The sequence below is a fragment of the Micromys minutus genome (assembly GCF_963924665.1).
Source record: "Micromys minutus genome assembly, chromosome: 25".
Taxonomy (NCBI): domain Eukaryota; kingdom Metazoa; phylum Chordata; class Mammalia; order Rodentia; family Muridae; genus Micromys; species Micromys minutus.
The window spans coordinates 25,660,453-25,683,211 of NC_137960.1; the positions used below are offsets into that span (position 1 = coordinate 25,660,453).

The 22,759-nt window shown below is 43.5% G+C and overlaps 1 protein-coding gene across 4 annotated transcripts in view; it reads right to left on the reverse strand.

Moving 5' to 3' along the window:
• Window positions 1-13,345: 13,345 nt before the first annotated feature.
• CCDC138 (coiled-coil domain containing 138) overlaps window positions 13,346-22,759 on the reverse strand; it is a gene marked incomplete at both ends in the record, with an annotated part of 53,178 nt that continues 43,764 nt past the window's right edge. For all 4 annotated transcript variants that reach the window (XM_080937679.1, XM_080937681.1, XM_080937680.1 and 1 more), the window contains 3 exons: window positions 13,346-13,511; window positions 13,981-14,119; window positions 19,329-19,505. In XM_080937679.1, coding sequence (XP_080793805.1) covers window positions 13,346-13,511; window positions 13,981-14,119; window positions 19,329-19,505 — 482 coding nt within the window. The remainder of the gene's footprint in view (window positions 13,512-13,980; window positions 14,120-19,328; window positions 19,506-22,759) is intronic.

The following is a 22,759-nucleotide window of genomic DNA, read 5'->3' on the forward strand; positions in this document are numbered from 1 at the left end:
CTACAGCTGTGAGTGATGCCACTGGACTGCCAAAGCTCAAGGCATTTCCTGGTGGGTCACCGTATTCCTTAGGCTGCCCCTAAGGAGCTCTTTGAGCATTCAAATGAACCCAGCCTGGAGATGAAACCGGTGAAGAATCTGATCCTGTCTTTTAAGGAGGTGCTTAGTGAGAGACAGGGGCATGGTATAGACCATGCTACCAAAACATCACTAGACAAATGAAGGGATGCCAAAAAGAAGTAGCAAGAGTTATAAGAAGGGTGATGAAAGTCTCGAAGAGTCGAAAATGGGAGCATCCTAATGAAGAAAATAGCGTGAAGGTTTTAGCAAAACGGTTACAAAATAGACACCCCACTTCCTGCACTGCTTCAGACCGAGCATGGTTTGCTGGCATGCCCTATAGTTTCAGGAGTAACTTGACCTGTGTTTACCGTCACACACAATGGCAGAAGCCTTGCAGTCACTAGTGGAAGAACTCACTGTATGGACACACAGGCTTGTCTGTCCAGCCAAAAGTGTGGGCAGATTTGGCCTCCAGCACCACTCACAGGCACAGCAGTTACAATGTGTGAGGCTGTTTGTACTTCAAACGGACGTGTGTTCTATCTAGAGAATGAAATGGTGACTTTCTAAGAGTTTGACCATGCCTGATTTGTGGGTGAGGCTTGTGCAAGTTCAGACACAGCATCCCGAGCCAGTGAGGTATGATGTAGCCCGAGGTGCAGTATACAGTGGGGCCCGGACTGTCTCCTTCCCCAGACCTAGCTTCTCTTTTGCAAATGAGAGGTTGGTCTTCATGTCTGTAGTCAGGAAAGGCGAAGCTCGGGTGAGCAAAAGAAAATGGAGGGAGAAAAGAAGAGGCCAAGAGCCTCAATGGGGGTAAATACAGTGTGGGTGGGTGGCCACACAAAATGGGAGTCAAGGGAAACTCGCAGCCGCCATTCTTGAGCAAGGGCAACTGTAGGACAGGGCTTTTACAGTGCTAATAAGCGGGCATTGGACTTGGCAGATCCTCTCACTACACCTGCAACTGCCAGGAAGCGGGAAGCCAGGGAAAGTTTCCCCAGCAGGGGGTTAATGCTGGGCTGCCTCCTGGAGTACTGGCTGTAGTCCTTGTTTCCTTTCAGTAAAGGCTCTGGTTTAGAAGGCTGTAGGGTTTGGTTCTTGTGGTTTTGTTTCATTTTGTTTTACAAGTCATATGGCCGAACAAAGGCTTTGGAAGGGAATCCGTTGTATGTTTAAAACCATCAAGCAATTTCCCACCACTGAATATAGACCATACTGTGAGAGGACCTTAGGTCCTGAGTATTTAAGATGATCATTTTACTGTGTCTGTGTGTGCCGGTGTTTTTAGAAGGCATTTTCTATATCCTGCAAATTAAATACTCTGCTTAATTGCCCTTGTAATTCCTCTTTGAGATCCTGCAGTGTCCCTTACCCCTGGTCTTCTATAATGACACTAAGCGTCCCCTTAATTGGACTTGTAAATGTCATCTGTGATGAGTGAGGAGGTCTAGGACAGCAGGATCAGACTGTCTTTCTGCTGAAGAAGGGGGATCAGCAGCCAGCTGCAGTGAGCTGTGTGGGGCTGGCCTCCATTCACCCTATTACATTTCAAGGCTTGAGGCAGCCAGCATCCTTGCTGTTTCATTGACTCCCAGCTTGCTGCTTTAGGGGAGCTAGTCCTTTGTCCTTTATGGGAGCTAATCCTTTGTCCTTCATTGGGCAATAAATCCAGGGAAGGTTGGCTTCAGTGAGCTTTGCTGGTGCTGCAGGATTCTGAACCAACAAGACCACAGTGACTCTTACTGGAACTCCATGCTGCCTTTTTTTTTTTTTTTTTTTTTTTGGTCTGGAAACTGTTATTATTTTTCAGTACTTAAAGGTATTTAGTAAATACCTGAGCGAGGTCTGAGGGCCTTAGCCAGTGAAGTCTTAATTGTGAATATTTTATATAATTCTGTTTATGTAACTTATTATATTTTATAAGCTCAATAAACATGCTAATAATAAAAGAGACCTACAGACTGGCACCCTGTGAACTCTTATGAGTGGAAAGTGAGTAAATGTTACTGGATGTTGTACTGTGTATGATGAGACTGTGGGGTTGTGGTCATCCATAATCGAGGTACGTAACATGTTAGAGCAGGGAGGTGTTACTAACAGGGACAGGCACATATGAGAAACACGCAAAGACAACATGGGACATTCTTTCCCATGTTGCCACCATCGGTAACAAACTCTGTCACTGTCCCAAATTCAGTGTCTTGGAGCCCAGTCATTTCTCAGTCTAGGCCTGGGGTCTGTAAGGGCCAGTGGGCTCAGCTTGCACAGACTGTGCTGGGGTCTCTGCTGCTGGACAACCCTGACAAGGGCAGCTCTGCTCCACCGTCCCGCATCCTCTTCCACAAGCCAGGTGGAACCTGAGCTGGCACAATGTTCATCATGGAGCCAGAAGCCAAGGGCAGGATGGAGGCCACCAGAAGGCTTGGGCTCCACACTGGCTCCCTGTCACTGCTGGCAAAGCAAATCAATTGTCCAGACCCAGAGAGAAGAGTAAGGAGGCTACTACAGTGCAGGAGGAGGGGGAGGAGTCAAAGGGTACATGGAAACAAGGCTGTTCATTGGCCACCAACGCTGAACAGCAACAGGTGAGCTGTAGACATCCTCTTGGTATCCAGAGAGTTGGAGAGTCGAGTCTGATGTCTGAATGCTCCAAAATAACAGAAAATTGTGTTTCCCTTAATGGCATTAACGTAGAGTGTGGAGATAAGAAGGTGGAAATGGAAAGAGATGGTGAGACCTATTCGCTCCACTCCCACCCTAACATCTCATCACCTCCTTATGGTTATTACAGTCTTACTTGGATGTCCCCACCCTATTGTTATGGCTCTGTAATTTTTGTTCACTAAATGGGTAGATTTATCAATATAGTAAAATGTGGGCCAGTTCTGACCCCCGGGGAATTGTAGTTGCAGGCATGTCTGTAGGGCAGCTGTGCAGACCTGGCCCTGGTACAGCGTCAGACCTCACTACCTGGCTACCCACAGGAAAAATGTGCTGTGTTCTCAGAAGCCCACACTGTTCCTGGCTCTGACCCTTTTCATAGTACACACCTTAGAGATGCTTGGGTCTACAACAGAACCAGGTCAAACTTAACTTTTGTAGAGTCCCCATGAATGCAAGCTCTCAGACCCATAGTCAGTGAACAGATCTGCAGTTCTGCTCCCAACCACCCCTAAGTGGAGAGCCAGCCCCACACGGGTGCCAGATCACTGACATACTCAGGCCCTGCTCCTGGCACCTTTTGTGTGAAGGCCCTTACCAATCAGGATGTTTCACCAAAACGTTTCTACTTGTGGCCTCTTAAGTAGTTATTGGATTCCAAGTAAGTGTATAACATTGCAGGTTTGTTTATATTCATGTAACAGTTTCAACCTGCTTTCTCCATGTATCTTTATGATTGTCATTTTACTATGCTAAAGTTTGTATAATATGTTAAGTGGATTATTAAACTTCAGATATGTAGCAAGTTCTTAGGAAATTTTATAGCTATAAATTACATTGCTACAAACACTATCAGCACTTTTAACATATATTCCTTATTTGAAATTATTTACTTAGGCCAAGTCATCCAAACCTAGAGGACTAGTTAAAATTTTATATACTCCATTACATTTACTTCCATGGCAAATGGAGCTTCTAAGACCTTATCTTAAGGGAGATAACTAAAAGATCACCCTCATCCGTATCACTTCTGGATAATTTGGTAGACTGAGATCTGCTTCTGAACCACTATAGGGAAGACAGGAGTTAGAATAAAAGCAATAGACCCCATTCCTATAAAGAGCTGAAGAGAAACGTGCACAGGTGAGGCTTTCCTCTACATCCAGGTGTACAGGATGCTCCTGGTTGTATATCTCACAGTCTTGTTCTCTATACCTGCTCAGCATCACTGCTACCTCCATCCTCCTAACACACTCCTCATTTCACCTCTTAAATATTCACACATCTATCTCTTTTTGTTGATTTTTGAGATAGGGTTTTGCTATGTAGCCATATAATATTCAGTATTGGAGACCATGCTGGCTGCAAACTCACAGAGATCCTCCTGCCTCTGCTTCCCAAGGGTTGGGATTAAAGGTGTGCACCACCACACTAAGGCTCCTTCTACTGGAACTGATGTGAAATCTCGGTGTTTGTCAGGCAGCTGCCTTCCCCAGGAATAACAGAGAGACAGAGTGGGAAAAGTATATATCCACCTTACAGCTGGACAAAGCACAGCAACACACACACACACACACACACACACACACACACACCAAATACAAAATGGGAAGGGGGGACGGGGACAGCTTCTCAAACACAAAGAGGAAACCTCCAAAGTGAGCTCAGAGCAAGTCATGATAATCTTCAGTTCCATCTCATAGCAAAATGGGTGTAGAGGGAGTAGAAAGGACTCTGGCTAGCCCTGCACACTTCGGTGGGGCCTCCTCCCTCTGTGACCCTGGGGAAAGGAGGGGCTGCTGGAAGGAGTGAGGCTATGCTAAATCTATCATGGTCCTACAGAACATAAGCAGCACAGCCAGACAGGACCAGGTTAGGGGCCTCTGGTGTGGACAGGGTTCAGAGCCACAGGCTGCAGGCAGTGCTAGTTCCTTAAGGAGTGAAGAGCAGAAAGGGGGCCTGTGGAGACTGTCTCAATCACCTTTATCATTGTTAAAGTAGCTGACATATTTCAGCTCAGTGTTTCAAAGGGTTCCACAGATAGCTGCTTACATGCTGTGAGCAGAGCATCAGGAGCCAGAAATGTAGGGCAGAGGTCACTCTCAAATGGTAGACTAGAAACATCCTGAGTCAGAGGCAGAGGACAGCCCACCACCTCCCTTGGTGACCTACTTCCCCTAGCTGGACCCCAGCTTCTAAAGCTCTGTCACCTCCCAAAATGTCACTATCAGCTCAGAACCAATCACCAGGGAATAATTCTTATTCGAACCACAGCAGGAATACAGCTTAGGGGACTGAACTCTGTTCATTTTGCCTTAGTATGCTAATCATTAAAAGCAGTTTTGTAAAAGAGACCGTTTATTGTCAAGGCATCCAAGTGGGAGACTAAAGTCTTAAGTCTGAGTGGAAGGGCCGTTTTTGGTTGATGTGTGAGGAAAGGTGATTGCGGGTTAACTAAGAGCAGAGGAGTAGGTTCAGGTTTACAGGACTGACTTATAGTCAACCTCCTCGAATCTCAAGCCAACTGTGGGAAGCAGGGACTTAAGAAACCCATCGCATGGCTCCTCCTCCACTCTCTTACTAAGGCTCTCACTGGCGAAACCCAACGGTCCCAGGCCATGTGAGGACTCAGAGAGAGGGGGACCAACACACTCCAGGAAGTAGCTTCCCCGGGGAAGGATGGCTAATGGAACTCTGGGCAGTTTCTTACCTGGCTCTACTGTTGATGTACTAATGTACTACTGAGCTTTGCCTTCAAATCCGTGTCACCTGATCTTGAATTTGCTCCAGCATTCAGGCTGGAAGGCCTGCACTTTGAGGAATGTTGCTCTACTCCCAGAATGGTCCTTTGCAGCAGGCCCTGTTCTCTGGCAGGACTCCAAAACTTATTTTTCCCTGTTATCAGAAGTCACAGGGCCGTGACTAGAAGGGACTAGACATCTTACACATAGCCACCTGAAATGTACACAGCTTGCCCAGATGGGGCTGGGTAAGGATGGCTGACCACTGTAGCTACAATCCAAGAATTCTTCTGGAATTCTTCTGGAATCCTTCTGGAATTCTTCTGGAATTCTTCTGGAATTCTGTGCTTTAGCATAGAGTGTATTTGTCACTGCCCGCTGAGCACACATAAACTACTTCCTAAATTATCTCAGGGCTCTGTCGTGTGTGGGATGAGCGTTGCAAGTGATAGTGTTGGCTGTGCTCTCTAAGCCAACAGGAAGCTGAAAGCTGAGCACACAGCCTGTAGTAACTACAGAAACCAGAAAACAAAACAGAACTATTACCAGGATAGGGAAACTAGGGAAAAATAGAGAGGAATAGCAGGGTGCCAGTGATCTTGCCAGAGAAATGAGAAGAGGGAGCAGGGTCCTCCAGAGAGGGAAGGGGGCAAATACAGAAGATGGGGGGGAGCAGTCAGGGTACAAATGACATGACATGGAAATGTGGAAAGGGGGCAAGGGTGAGAAAGAGACACACAGAAGGAGAGAGTTGGGTAGAATAACATAAGGATGTTGAAAAAGCCACAGTAAATCACATTTTAAACTTTTTACCAACACACACACACATGCACGTGCGTGCACACACACACATATGCATACACAAAACAAAAACAAAACCCCCAAAGCTCCAACCTACACATAACTATGTATAAATACACGCATTCAGTTTCAGTGATTTTTCTTCTCATCTAGGTTGATGATGCTTCCTCCAAGGGTCAAAGACCAGCTAAAACCTGCTGTATCAGACCTAGGATCCCTCTTTTGAGTTGTTGTCCAGAGCTGTCTAAGAGACTCCCCAAACATACAGCCTGTTGCTGTTGTTTTTGGTTACGCACCCCATCCTCAGAGGTAGAAGACAAATCCTAATTGCTGAAGACAGCATGCACTTCATAAACAGGACCCGGAGACCCCTGACCTGAAAGCCTCATCCCTAAGGACTAGCTTTCATGATATCAGCAGGTGCCATGCAAGTTTCCAAAGGAAGGAGGCAGCCAACAGTCCTACCCAGCTATGACACATAGGAACTACATCGACAGACAGCACAACACAGTAACCCTAAGGGCGCAGTTGTGGCAGGCATACCTTGGCAGTAACCAACAGCCCTCTAATTGGACTTAAAACCCACTCAACAAGAAAAAAACCAAGTCTGGGACTGGAAACCAAATCCTCTGGCAAAGTAGGACACATGAACTGTATAGTAACAGTCAAACTATCCAGACTTGTATGTAGACTGGATCAAACTCCTCCCACTGGTCCTTCTGAGGGCCCCTGCCATGTAAGCCCTCAACCCTAAATACCTTTGAACTTTGATATGGCAGATCCCTCATAATCCTGCAAATGCCAGCTCTTTCATTTCTGCACTTAACCCCATGCTCACTCCACCTTCCTCTCCTCCAATACCTCCAACAAACACACCCTCTTGATCTAAGCAAACCAAAGCCTCCATCATGAGGCTGAACAATAGGTATATCTCAATGTTCCATTCACACCAAAGACCTACAACAAAAACAGAAAGGGCCATTTAATCATCCTCACTACCCCCACAGCAGCAAAACTCAAAGGATGTCTAAACTTAAGCTGCCCCCACCCCTGTGTAACTGTATTCTACAGACCCAACTTCTCTCAATCTCTGGGCTTTCTCCAGTCCAGAGGAAACTTCCTTAGCAGTCTTTGATCCTCCAATGATTGCTCTTGATCCAATACAACAGGATCTCTGGCTTATATCCTGACCAGTCATAACATCTGACAAACTTCTGGATGCCATTGACATCCTCTAGTTACAGGGCAGCTTCCTCTTCTTCACCCCTGATCAAACAGAGTTTGTCACAGTGACTCTTCATTTCCTTTTATTCACTCCTTCATGCCCTCCTCGCTCCTCACTAAACAAATCTAGTGGTTAATGGGCCTGCAGACAACACAAATTCAGTGGTTGATATTTGGAGATGGGGGTCACAATGCCAGACTCTCATAGTAACAATAAACATGATGCTTTCTATGTTAGCCAAAGTAATTCCCAGAAAAATGGATCAAGAAGGCTGTTACCTACAGCGAGGAACCTGTTTGGGTTTTTTTTTTCCCCCTCTAATTACCTTTGGTTTGCTCACAAGTGCTGGGTCACCTGACACACCTTACTCCCCTCCCAGAGCACCTACATCTGACTTATACTTTCCCAAATTACCTAAATGAAACCTTCTGACAACACAACTTTTGTTTGCTGTTTATTTGTTTGGTTCAAGGAAAAATTTCTCTGTGTAGCACTGGCTGTCCTGGAATTCACCTTATAGACCAGACTGGTCTCAAATTCAAAGATCCCCCTGTTGATACCTCCCAAGTGCGCTGAGATGAAGGTACGCACCCTGTGCGTTTAAAGGAACATCATTTCTTTGTCTCCTTCTCATTTCACCTCTCCCAGACAGCAGGCCAGACATTTTCCATACCTTTTCCTGTTTTGCTTACTTCCTCTGGGTTTTCATCTCTCTCCTAATTCTGACATCTTCTAATTTAAATATTTACAAGTCAGGTCCCAAGGTTACCCCACCCTACTATCCAAAAAGGCAGGCCCACTGATCTGGTTCAAAGCTGAGTTCAGGCCCAACTTAAACTGGACTATGAAGGGATTTCAAAGCCCATGCTGGCCTCCAGGCTCTTATGGTCCCTATTCATAGTACTCATTATATACTTCAAAACCCATGCCAGCATCCTGGCCCTGCTCACCCCACCCATCACTCCAGCACTATGCTAGCCCCAAGGTCGTTCCAGATCTTTCTGACAAGGTTTTTCTCCTTACCCCCACTATTCTCAATATTCTCTCTTCTCTGTCCCTGGCCATATCCCGTCTTCTTCTCTTCTCTTCTCTTCTAGTCCCTCCCCTCCCCTCCCCTCTACTCTGCACTCTTCTGGGTGCCTTGCCCCCAGTTGTGTTTGTTCTCTTTCCCTACCTACCCCCCAACCAAGGAGTCATTCGGTGGTTTATTTCATCCTCACATATAATACCAAACAAACTAAAAAGGGTGTCCAGTGCATTGGTTTTGAATCTAGAAACATGCAGGGAGATTTCTAGAAACATACAGTGAGATTTCTAGACTGGTCTAGAGGACTCAAGAAATGAATCGTGATCAGTCAAGTTTCTACAGCATAAAAAAACTATTCTCCCACAGCACCTACCCTAAGAACCTTCCTAAGCCGCAGCTAACCTAGCTTATCAGGCCCCTTATGTGTCTGTAGGCCTTGCTTCCTTCTCTTCACCCCTCCTGTCTGTTACCTCCTGCCATATCAAGGTGATCTCACAAAACTTCTCTATAACACAAGGTTCTTTAAAAAATGTCTGTCTTACTGGTCTTCTGACCTTCAGTCTGTTTGAATCTACCAAAAATTCCCAATATCACCGAGGGCAAGAAAAGAGACCCAATTTCCCAGGGCTAGTTAAGTCTTTCCAAAACCCCAAAACCTCCCCATTCACATTGGATCCCACTCCCAGTTGTTGGCTCCTAACATCTCCACACTTTACCGGCTTTTCCTTGACACTAGTACCTTCCACATAATTCAGGAAAACCCCGCAATTAATTCATTTACCTAGTCGGGTTGCAACCTTTCGCCACCTTGTCCCTAGGGCACTCATTTTCCTCATGGCACAACTGGAAAGGTAAGCCGTACCCAATAACCTGTTTCAACCTTATCAGCATCTCTCCTGCAGCACAGGGCTGCTTTGGATCTGCCTGGTAGCTGGACAGGACTTTGTACACTTCTCTCATCCCTCCAGATAGCCCACTCCCCACTCCTCTACTCCAATAAAAGCAAAAACAGCTATCTGATTCATCCCCTTACTAACAACTCTCAGCATCCTCTATAGGCTTGGAACTGGGTAGCAGGCCCAGGAATCTTGACATCAGTTAACTTCTGGCTCTCCAGCACTGAGAAAGCCTTGAGGAAATTTCTCATCTGCCTGACACCCTTCAGAATCTACTTGGTTCTTTGGCTACTGAGAAGCTCCAGAACTATAGAGGGCTAGACCTCCTGCCTACAGTCCACAGAGGGATATATACTCTCCTATAGGAATAATGTTGCTTCTATACCAACAAATCAAAACTAGTTTAGGACATAAAGACTTAGAAACCAGGCACAAAAATCTCAACAACAAGTTTCACTCCAGACAGTCCCTTTGTTCCCTCCTATCCAGGTCCCTCCCCTTCCTCTAGATACTTACATTTTTACCTTGTTGCCTAAACTCTATACAGAGATTCTGCCTGGAGTGCTAACTGCTATCACCCAGTCTACCATACTAGACAGTATAAAGTCAATGCTCCTCTCAGATATATGTAGATACGTACACATATACACATATATGCATATGTCTTAGTTAGGGTTTGATTACTGTGAAGAGACACCATGACCAAGGCAACTCTTATAAAGGCGAACATTTAGCTGGGGCTGGTGCACAGGTTCAGTCCATTATCACCAAGGTGGGAAACATGGCAGCATCCACATATATATGGGGCACCATTTCTTGTATGTATGGATGTAACTACTCTCTGATAGGAGGGATTGTGATTTTGAGATTCTTGGGTCTGGAGTGACTCTGATCTGGAAAAAGGAAATTTCCTCCTCTCCTTAAAACCAAGGCCCTAAGCTGGGCTTGAAGTTCCAGGAAGTCATCTTTTGTACAATTCCCAAAGGTTGAGAAACAAAAGCAGCTGGTTCTAACCCCAGTGGCTGCAGACACAGACAGCAGACCTATCTTACCTCCTGTAATTAAAACACAAACTTAACTAGAAAAAAAAAGCTTATTTCCCCCCATTCTGATCCCAATGAAACCCTGTCCTTCCCTTACTTACCCTTAACTATAAACCCCACTCAAATCATGTTCCATGTGTGCTTACTACAGTCTAGTCACAGTGCCTCGGGGGCTTGGGATGCCCCTCGCAGGCTAAATAGGTCTGTCTCTTGCTAGTGAGGCCAGTCTAAATTTTTATTGTTTCCTTTGTCCATTTCAGTTCTTACAGGGATAGCCCAGCAGGTGGAAAAGTAAGGTCTGCCAAGTCCAGTAGGAAGGTCAGGCTGGCCTCCCACCAGAAGAGGGTGCAGAGTAGGTCCACAGAAGACCCACAGAACACCGTAGCAAGCCAAGCGGACTAGCAGCAGACAGCTTGCATCCTCTCACTTTACCCAGACCGATGGCTCTGCAGAGGCTTTGCACCTGCAGCCACGGTGACAATTGACAGAAGGCGGCAACAGTCTGTCTGCAGTCCCAGCTCCTTGACCCTGAGGTCCACACTGGCTCGCTCTCCTGCCCCAGCTGCTTATGTCTAATGTGTGGGAAAGCACAAGGATGTAGCTCTGGTGTTGTGCTGATATCTGAAAGAGAGGTGAAGGCAGACGCCAGACAATGCTCGATACACACTGGGCCACCCTGTATGTGATCCTGCATTATTCTCACAAGACGAACAGCAACAGCAGCCACAGACATTCCTCTGGTTCGGCTTCCTCTCAACCAGCTCTATGGATTTATCAAAAAGTGCTTTCAGACTTCTGTGTAAACAGCTATAAACCTTAAGACATAAAGTATTGCTTCTTAAGTCTCTAATGAGTTAACTCCTTTGATGTTAACATTTCTACTGGAACTGACCAGTCTGACTAGAATTATGTAAGAAAAACAAATCTTTAAGTAGGCTTTGGGTTCCCTAACAGCAGGTTTCTGTTAATGTTTCAGTTTTAAGACAGGAAAAGTTACAGCAATGGGTTTCAACGAACTTGGAAATTCTTCAGATTAAAAAAAAAAAAAAAGATGTATTTGAGTGTTTTCTCTGCATGTATGTCTGTGTACCACATGCATGCCTGGTGCCTGGAGAGGCCAGAAGAGGGCAGCGGTGCGCTGGGATTGCAGTTACAGACTGCTGTGAACAACATGTGAGTGCTGGGAACTGAAACCAGGTCCTTTCCAACTCAGATATTTTTTATAAATAAGCATTACTTAATTTTAAGGTATCGAGTTATCAGGGTTTTTTAAGCTACTTTTTAGGGAGACACAGTTTATACAACAACATCATTCTCAGTTCCCAGTCTGACATTTGAAAATAATGCTACACAAGTCTTAGTCAGAGATGCTTCTTATTGCAATGGAGGGCAGTTAACGCAGAAACACACTACTGGCCAAAGTGTCAAGGATACGGGATGGAGTATTCCACCCTGTGGGGACACCTGCACCACTCGGGAAAACTCAGGGAGCAGTACAGAAGACGGCGAGGAAAGGCTGTAAGCCCAGATTGATTTGGCTGAGGATTTTTAGATTCCATGAGAATTCTAAGATGATGGTGATTCTTTCTTTGTTTCTTCCTTTCCTTACTTTTCCTCCTCCTCTTCTTCTTCTTCCTTCTCCCTCCTCCTCCTCCCCTTCCTCCCCTTCTTCTCCTCCTCCAATAATTAATGGCATCAGAATTTTGGTGAGGATTACCTTGAATCTGTAGATTGCTCCTTCACAATAGTGAATCTTCTAATCCATGAGGAGGTCTTTCCAACCTCTAGTGCCTTCCTCCATTTCTTTCTTCATTATAGAAGTCTTTCACTTCCTTGGTTAGAAGTATGCTTTTCATGACAATCGTGAGATTCTATTCCTGATTTCTTCCTTGGAATGTTATACAGTACAGACACCGTTTTTTGTATGCTCATTTTGCTTCCTGCCACTTTGCTGAAAGTGTTTATCAGTCTAAGAGTTTTTTGATGGAGTCTTCTATATAAAAATCACAGACTCTATAAATTAGGAAACTTTAATGCCTTCTTTTTTATTTGTATTCCTTTTATTTATACCTTATCCTACTGATCTAGCTGAGACTTCTAGTACTGAACTGAACAAGAATGGAGAACACATATCATGTTCCTAGTTTGACCCAGTTTCATAAAGTATGCACCCAATTTCATAAGACAATACTGTATAAACCATACACACTCTTGGGCTTGAGTTGCAGCTCATCATAGTACCTGCCTAACAACCACAACGCAAGTAAAGGTAAGAGAAAAACAGAATGAGCAAGCACAAGACAAGTACTTACAAGGCATGGTGGCGCACGCCTTTAGTGCACCACTCAGGAGCAGAGGTAGGAGGCTATGAGTTCCAGGTCAGCTCGATTTACATATCCGGTCCTGGAACACCCAGCACTATATAAAAACCACGTCTTTTAGAAAACTGTTATCAAAAGAAGGAATTCTAGTATATTCTGGGAAAAATGATAACATAGTTTATTTCCACATAAGAACATATTATATTCCAAATATCACATAATTTCAAGGAAGACTTTTCCTAAAATATTTTTATAAAATGTAACCCTGTTGCTTTGAATTCTGACCCTGATGCCTTGAATTTTTGAAAAGCGACCTTGTACATTAGCATTACCTTAAACTGAAACATCCTAAAACATCCACACCTTCTATGGGTCTCATTTACATAGCTAAAAAATCTTTCTAGATATCTTTCATGATAAATGATGCTGTTGATAATTTTACTCTGTAAAATTGTACTTTGGTGATTTTTCCACTTTTACAAATACAGAATACTTATACATACATATACCACACACACACACACACACACACACACACACACACACACACACACACATGCTTTTCTAATGGCTTGTACTGGAGACCAAGAAGTTACATTTTGTCAAACCCAGATTGAACAGCGTTGAATTCAGGTTGATACAGAGAAAGGCGTGCTCTGGATGTGTTGTCCTTTGTATTTCCTGAAGCATGAGGTGAATGGTAAAAACTTCAAAGAGCTTCTTGTTGCTCCTGTAAAAGGATAAGCATATTACTTAATTACTTATAAACTTGAGAGAACTTATGCAAATCTGAGGAAATAGCACTTGCTTTTGAAAACAATGGAGAAAATGGCTGACGACAGGATTAAGATGCTAAGAAAGCAAGGTTTCATGAGCTAAACTCAGAGTGGAAAGACGTGAACAGCACACAGCCACATTTAGTCTTTTACATGAGTCCTGGGGGTTGAACTCAGCTCCTCACGCTTACAAAATACCTACTCTTGCCTGCTGAGCCTCTGTCCAGCCCCAAATATGTGGTCTTTGACAATTAATATTTATGATTCTTAATTTTTACATCTATAGACTGGAAATCATAATTAAATTAGAAGGCAGTCATCATAATCATCGTAAAACTGGCTTGAGATCGAGACTGAAAAAGCAGCCCCAGTAATGCACAATATAATTATTAATCAAGAATGTTACAAGAAAGACTTTCTTACTTGATTTTGGAAAGCTTCTGTAGGATAATGCTGAGCTTTTCTAGGATGTGAAGATCAAGTTTAGGGGTTCGCAGCAGCACAGAACAAGTACGGAAAAACAGAGAGTTGCTACAGGCTTCCAGGAAAGGTTGCAGGCACTCTGCAAAACAAGTCACCATGCTTTACTGCTGGAGAATAAGACGGAAATTCAAAAAGCAAAACCAGACCCGAGTGAGTCATGCATCAACACTAGCAGGGGCTGTCATGCATTCATCTTTTACACTTTAGGACAAAACTATCATTTGAAAAGCCAAAGCAAACTCTTGTTGGGTGTCCCACGGAGCAGGTTATTATCTAATACAAAGCACACTCGAAAGAAAAGAACGGGTTTCTTCAATAAACTTCTAACTGGAAGCCCAGTCGAGGTGACTGTAAATAGGAAATTCTGTTGAAGTAGTAAATTATTTTTCTTTAAAACCCCAATAACAACTCTGTATTAGATAGGAAAGAACATTTTGGGTGTAAGAGCTGATGAATGATAGAGAATAACAGATTGAAAACCTCAGAATAAAAGTGAAGGAATCACTGTTGGAAGAGCAGGTAGAAACTTGAGGACCAAGGTTTGCATTGAGACTCCCCTAGGATGTCAGAAGCTACAGCTATGACATCTCACCAACAGGAGCTTAAACGTGAGCTGAACATACCAAAGTGGACCAGGGTGGTGGTGGTGAGGGAACCCATGAGACCTTAGCCCTACATGAAGAACCACAGGCAATTAAGAGTGTTGAGGGTGGGAGGAAGTCTTCTCCGGGGAAGAGCACACCTACTGCTTACCCTATGCCAAAGGCAGCCTTGAAAACATACGCATACATGTAACATTCTCAGACTGAGTGGCTTATATTCATGTATTTAGGCATATATTGTGTGTTTATTTAAGCACATACGTGTTTAACAACAGTTAATGAGAAAAGAGATGCCAGGTTTGAAAAGAGAACAAGGAGGGACATATGGCAGGGCTTGAAGGAGCAAAGAGAATGGGGCACAATGTAATTATAGTAGAATCTCAAAACAATAAACAAAAACTTAAGAGTTCATATAAAAATGAATTTACCTGAAAACTAAAATCAAAATAAAAAAACTAAAATAGTCAAGACAAAAAAAAATGGAAAGTTAAAAGAGAGGAAATGAGAGGTGGTTTTGCTTCTATTTGCTTTAAGACTGAAACCATTACTGAGTTCTTGTAAATCAACTAGAAATGATATACCTGTTATTTTTTAGTGAGCACAATTAACCCAACTTTTTGTGAGAACAAAATATATTCAATCTCATTAAGAATGAAAGAATAAGATGGGTAGTGGTGGCCTTTAATCACAGCATTTAGGAGGCAGAGGCAGGCAGATATCCAAGTTCAAGATCTGCCTGGTCTACAGAGTGAGTTCCAGGATAGCCAGAGTTACACAGAGAAACCCTGTCTTGAAAAAAAAACAAAAACAAAAACAAAAACAAAAACAAAAAAAACACAAAAAACAAAAGAATGAAATAATAAAAATTTACCAATTTGTTACCAAACACCTTAAATATACATATCCTTTTACTTAGGAACTATGTTTTGGGGTTGGAGAGGTGGCTCAGCAGTTAAGAGCACCAAACGCTTTTCTGCAGAACCTAGGTTCAATTCTCAGCACTCACATGGAATCTTCACAACTGTCTCTAACTCCAAGATCTGACAGTTTCACATAGACTTATATACAGGCCAAATGCCAATGCACATGAAATGAATGTAAATTATTTTCTAAAGAAACCTAGCCTTTCGGAACCACAGAGATGCATGCAAAGGTAAGAAGCCCTGCTTCATTCTTTGTGTTTATTACAAGATACTATACGAAAATACTTTGGAGGCACAAGCTACTGGCACTGGCTAGTTAGGGAAGGCTGAAAAACAATACTAACAAGAAAAATCACTCAGGGTCAAATTGTACCCTTTAGAGCCACTTCTTTAGTAAAAAGCCTCTGCAAAAGGCTTTTTTAAATGAATGCAAGTAAGTTATTTCCTATAAAAGACATAAACCCACGATAATTCTGCATTCATCTTGCTTTCTGTATGTAGAAACACTACTTGGAAGGCTTGTATGTTACTATCTTGAGTCAGTATTGATTAAAATAAACTACTGAAGTAGCAAAATCTAAAACCGTAAGGAAAGCCAGGGAAACAGAAATCAGCCTGTGGAAAGAGTCTGTGCGGCTCTGACATTGCTCTTCCTGCTGCTGCTTGCAGGTTGGGTACTGAGTGACCGTCAGCCATGCTAAGATGGCCATTCTGGTCACTGTGCCATCCACACCTCTGTAGCACGCTTTACCAACCGCTTTCTGATTGGATTTAAGAGCCATTCCACAAGATGACACCCATAGCCGTCACTGTTATCAGGCTAAGATCCTGTGGCTAAACAGGACTTAGGCCTTATCGAAGACTACCTACTATTATTATTTTGCTAAACAGACATAGTGTTCAACTGACTCCTAGTGATTTACCAAACACTTCTGCTGTTGTTGCTGTTTTGTTAAGTAGGGTTTCTATGTGCAGCCCTGGCTGTCCTGGAATTCATTCTATAGACCAGGCCTGCCTCTGCCTCCTGAGTACTGGGATTAGAGGCAGGCACCCCCACTGACTGGCGTACCACAAACTTTTATTTGGACTAGATTTTGATTAGCACAGAGACCCACAACTGGCTAAGGTACAGCAAATTCAAAGACGGCAGTGGAACACATACACTGCACTTGTCCTCTCGAGGCTCAGGGGTCACTGAGGAAGAGGAGGCAATGGTGCTACAAGACAGCAGTGTCCTCTGGACATAGCCGGGAGGCTGCACACACACCTCATGGCATTTGTCACAGCCCACACTAGACCTGTGCAAGCTCGTACCAGACCAAATCTCAGCATGAAGTGCGGGAGTTGGACATAAAGCCCCACCCCTAACCATGGAGCGATTAGCAACTGCTAGCTGCTGAGAGGGAGTCGGTCTCCTCTAAGAGTGTAACCCCTGGTAAGCCGAACAAGTTCCCGGGGAGGAGCACACATCCCAGAACAGCTGGGCGGCACAAATGAGTGTGCCCAGCACAGCTGGAGGAGAGCAAATGGGGAAGAGAGTGTGTGTGACCAAACACACAACACACTGTACTAGTAAAAATAAGAAAAAAAAAATAAATAAACGCTGAAACTTCTAGATGAAAACACGGGGAATTCTGTTCAAGACACTAAGGTGGGCAAGAACTTTCTAGATATTAACTTTAATAGCACAAAAACTAGCCCCCAAAATCAACAGATGGGGCTACATTAAAAAAAAAAAAAAAAACCTTCTGGGGCAGAGGAAGCCGTCAGCAGAGTTCACAGAGAGCCCATAGAACGGGAGAAAACCTTCCCAGAAACACTTCAGACATGGGGCAGATAAGCAGAATTTACAAAGAACTGCAGACATTAGAATCCTAGGAAATAAAACTGAAAATTAGCAAATGGGGTAATGAATTACAGCAAGTGAGAAAGAAAGGGAGGGAAGGAGGGAGGGAGGAAGGAAAGAAAGAGGGGAAGAAGGGAGGGAGGGAGGGAAGAAGAGAGCCAGACAGAAATACAAACGGCCAATAACAATTTTAAAATGTTCAATATCCCCAGTCATCAGGACAATGTTTTGAGATAATGCCTCAGCCCAGCCAGAGTGGCTGTCATCAAGAAATCTGACAAATTAGAGGATGCAGAGAAAGAAGAGCCATTATTCACTGCTGGTGAGGGTCCACACAACCATGATGGAAATCAGCTTGGCAGGTCCTCAGAAACCTGGAAACAGACCGACCGTGTGCTTCAGCTACTGTCGTCCCGGGCATGCGCACAGAGAGCTCACACCGCAGGAAAGAGGTCTGCACCCCATGTCCAGTGCTGCCACATCCAATACAGCAAGGAAACGCAAGCAGCTTAGGTGCTCCTCAAAAACTGAAATGAGTAATAAAGTCTAAACATATATAGAATGACGTACTTCTATTTAGCTCTAAAGAAAAATAAAATCACAAAACTTGCAGGAAAATGGATGAACTCATACTGCATAGTATTAAGCAAGCTCACCTAATCTCAGGGGGAAAAAAATCAATTGATCAAAGACATGTTTTCCTCCGTATGTGGATCCTAACCTGCAATGTGTGCAATGCATATACAGATATACATGTGTGTACAGCATTTAGAAAGGGGTACAAGAAGATCAAAGAAACAGGGGAAATGCACACTAGTGAGTTCCCGTGTGTGTGTGTGTGTGTGTGTGTGTGTGTGTGTGATATGTGATTAAGTCCTTAGAATACTCTCTCAAGGCACAACACATTTTCAGTGCAAAGTACACGCTTTAGTGTGCCTTGGTCACTTTGTGATTCCACGAGGAGCTGCTACCTGACTGGGAGATAGAAATTTTAAATTATGATTTTTCACTGTTTAAATATTCCAGTAGGATGTAGTTCTTTGTAAATACTACTCAACTTAGTGTGTTTTATTTTTTTTCAATATGAATTCTAGCTATCTGGTTAACACAGAATGAAGTAGGAAATGTGTACAAAGTCATCATAATTTTGAAATTTCTGAGAATTCCTGAGATCCTGATTTATTGTCCCCAAATCTCAAAGAGCAACATGACAGGAATTTGAAAATACTGAGAAGCTGCCGTACAGCCACTGTGGAGATCGGAATGTCCCCAAGAAACTAAATATAGAGCCACCCCATCTATCACCCACCTCCACGGCCAAGCCAGCACACTGTAGGGCTCTGTGCCTCCATGTTTACAGCTGCATCTCACCACAGCTGGGAAATGGACGAATCCTACGTCCACCAACACGTGAGTTAATACAGAAGACGTGGCACACGCGTGTACTCCAGAGAGTGTTATGCATAAAGAAAAACAAGATCATAACGTTCTCAGAAAACAGGTGCAAATGGAATTGTGACAAGTGAAGTCAAGCCGACTCAGAGACAAGATCACGGTACTTCTCACAAAGGAGCTCACATTTTAGATCATATACACGGGCACAGAGCTATGTCCACAACTTTGTTTTTGCAGGATACTGATGCAGGAACGGAATCAAGAGAGGGAAGGAAGGGATTGCAGGGGACGGGGACATGGGAATGACCACAGGACAGCGGTGCCAGCCACACACACACACACACACACACATCAAGATGCTACAGTGAAACCTCATTCTGTGTGCTGACCTAAGTGGCCACTTTTGAAAGCAGCCACCACTAACAGCACTGTGCAGTGGTACCTGGAATATGGGGTTAGCGCGCTCTGATCAGAAGGAAGGGACGTGTCATCTCTTTACAGACACTGAAGATGGAAACTTACTTGACTCCACTGTCATCTGAAGCAGGCTGTCGAGGACATTGGATAAGAGCCCTTTACTGGATATTCTCAGGTGTTTCAGGATTACTGGAACGGCTTGGTACTCCAAAAATAAGGTTTTTCCTTCATCTGTCTTCAAGTCCAAACACAGGGAGTCAAACGCTTGAGCTAGGTAGTCAGCTGGAAACCACATAAATAACACGGTCTGTGCATCAGTTATCCAATCAGAAACAGAAGATTAAAAAAAATCACTACCTTAATAAAACAGAAATATATAAAAAATTAAATAACAAGAGCTCACAAGTTTAGATTCATCCCCGACTGGTTTATTAGAAGTCCACAGGGAAGGAGAAAGAAAAGGCAGTCAATTACAATGTGGTAAACTCATTTTGCATATTCGTACTTCCATATTAAAATAGTAAGACTTGCTGGTGAGCACTGGTAGCGCATGCCTTTAATTCCAGTACTCGGAAGGCAGAGGCAGAAAGAACACTTAACTTCATCTTTTACTTAAAAATGAACTCTGCAAACAAATGCATATTAAGCAAAATCACTGTGTTCTGTTCAGTCTGTCTGGCTCTCGGCTCTTGATTGTGAATGTCTGCCTGCTCACGTCCATGCAGAGGACAGGCACGGGCGCCTTTCTTTCCTTCTTACATCATTTTCCCTTTCCCATTCTTCCCCAAGCCCCCATGTATATCCCTACTCTCAAACTCATGGCTCTGGCCTCTTTTTTCTTTGTTTTGAGCTGGTGTCTCTCACTGAACTTGAATCTCAACATTTTGGCTACACAGGCTGGCCAGTGAGCCCAAGCGATATACCTGCCTCAGTGCTGGGATTAGAGATACACACTTTGGTGCTCGGCTTTCGTGTGGATGTTAGGGACCTAACCTCAGACCTTACTATGCTTGCTCCGCAGACACCGGAGTCACCAAGCCGTCTGCTGGGCCCAAACCTTTTAAAAAAGCAGCAATACGCGTATACTGGACAAGCTTGCTGCCTCCACAGAGACAAGCTTCACAGTACTGCCCTCTACTGTGCTTGAGATTACCTGCAACAGCATTAAGTGGACCAGTTACCACAGGGCTGTTGGTTAGTAGTCTTACTGAACAGCTCTGCTCAGTCTGGAACGTCATGTAGATCAGGCTAGCCTCAGATGTTCTCCTGCCTCAGCTTCTCTGGTGCTGACTGTCCCTGTTCACCACTGCATCCAGCTTCACCGTAATTTTGTTAAATATTCAGCTTACCAGCTTAAAAGGTTGTCCATCTTTCCTCTGAAAAGTTCGTGTTTCTTCTTCCATTCCTTTTCCTTTCTGTATAATCTATTAGTCTGGTCTTTTGCTTATATATTACAGTTTCTTGTTTTTGTGTTTTTATGATATGTGTGTGTGTGTGTTTGTGTTTCTTGTGCTTTTTCTTTTTATTTAAAAAAGTTTGTTTTGTTTTGGCTGTTTGTTTTCTAAAGAGAAACAGGGGTGGAGTTAGGTTGGTGGGGAGGATCTAAATGCTGGAATGGATGGTAACACACACACACACAAGTATACACATACATATACAACCACCCCCTAAACACCAATATATACACATATACCCCACACACATATACAAAACAGACATACATACTTACACATATTTACACACACACACACACACACACACACACACACACACACATACACACACACTCACACACTGGCTGAAAGGATGTAATAGCCCATTCTTTCTGAGAAAGACGGCAATGTCCGCTAAAATTAGGATGGCATATCCTTTCATACATCAGTGTCAAATTGGTTAGTTTGTTGTACATTTTAAAATGTCAAGGCATGTATAAGTCTATGTTAATACATGCAGTGGCAAATATAAGAAACGAGTGAAACATCCCATCGGTATCATGTTTAAGTGATGACTGGCTAAAAAAAATTTTTTTTAAAAGAAGCTACACAGAATACTTTAAAAATAACAGATTCAGTCTATACATAAGGATCTGGACGTTAGATAAAAATAAATCTGTGACTATGGGATTAGGAATATTGAGAAGAACATACATTTCAAAGGGAGGGGAATATGTTAGAAGAGGTGAGGGTAGAGGCGATGGAGGAGGAGAACGAGGGGGGCATAAGCAAGATGCATTCTGTGCATGTATTACACTCTTCAAAATACTTACAGGTTCCAGAAAGAAGATAAGCAAATAGATGTGCTTAAGAACAGAGGATGTTGTAGACGACCTAGATTAGCAGTTAATGTATATGCCCCCAGGAGAACAATACACTCCTTTCATGACCGATGGCTTTAAAAGTCAGTAGATGACTCAAATATAAGCCCATGTAGCTACAGCCACTTGAATGCTGGCAAAGGTGCCAAGTACATGGTAAAGACAGCCTCTTCAACAAATGCGCCACAAAATCTGGCGCATTTCTTCCAAATCCCCACAATGACAGTGGATCCTTCTCTCTCATCCTGTGACAAAACGCAGCTCCACATGGATCAGAGACTTTATGCAAGACCTCAAACTCAAACTGTAAGAGGAAGAGGCAGGGCAGACACTTGAGTTGTGGGTATGGGCAACAATTTTCTGGAAAGAAATCCAACTGCTCAGGAAATAATGCCAACAATCCACAAGTGGGATTTCATTACTTCAAGGGCTCTGCATAGTAGAACCAAAAAGATATATTCTGAGTGGGCAAAGGTTTCAACCATACACCTTTCAAAGGTGAAATAAAAAGAAAATTTAAAAAATTCCAATCAATAAATGGGCCAATGAAAGAAACAGTTCTCAAAAAAAGATGAAACATACATGGCCAGAAACATTTTTTTTTTTAAAGTTCAATCTTACTAGCTGTCAGAGAAATACAAATTATAACTACAAGGAGATTCCCTCTCACCCTGATCAGGATGGCAGTCCTTAAGAAAAGAAGTAGTGGGCTGGAGAGATGGCTCAGTGGTTAAGGGCACTGACTGCTCTTCGAGAGATCCTGAGTTCAAATCCCAGCAACCACATGGTGGCTCACAACCATCTGTAATGAGATCTGATGCCCTCTTCTGGTGTGTCTGACGACAGCTACAGTGTACTCATATACATTAAAGAAAAGTAGCAATAAATGCTGGCAAGAAATTCAGAAATTCCCTTGTGCACACGTGTGCACATGTGTACACACACACGTACACACACACAGGTACACACACACAGGTACACACACACACACACACACACACACACACACACACACACACACACACACACCTCTACCTCAGGGCTAGATCATTATACACACTGCTTGGGGGAATGCAAACCTGAACAGCTTCTATGAAAACCAGTTTGGAAGTATCTCAAAAAATTAAAAACAGATGCACTCTGTGGCCCATGTGAACTTCCCCAGGGGAATCCAAGTTTCCATCATGGAGACATTTACACAGCAATGTTCACTGTGGTATTG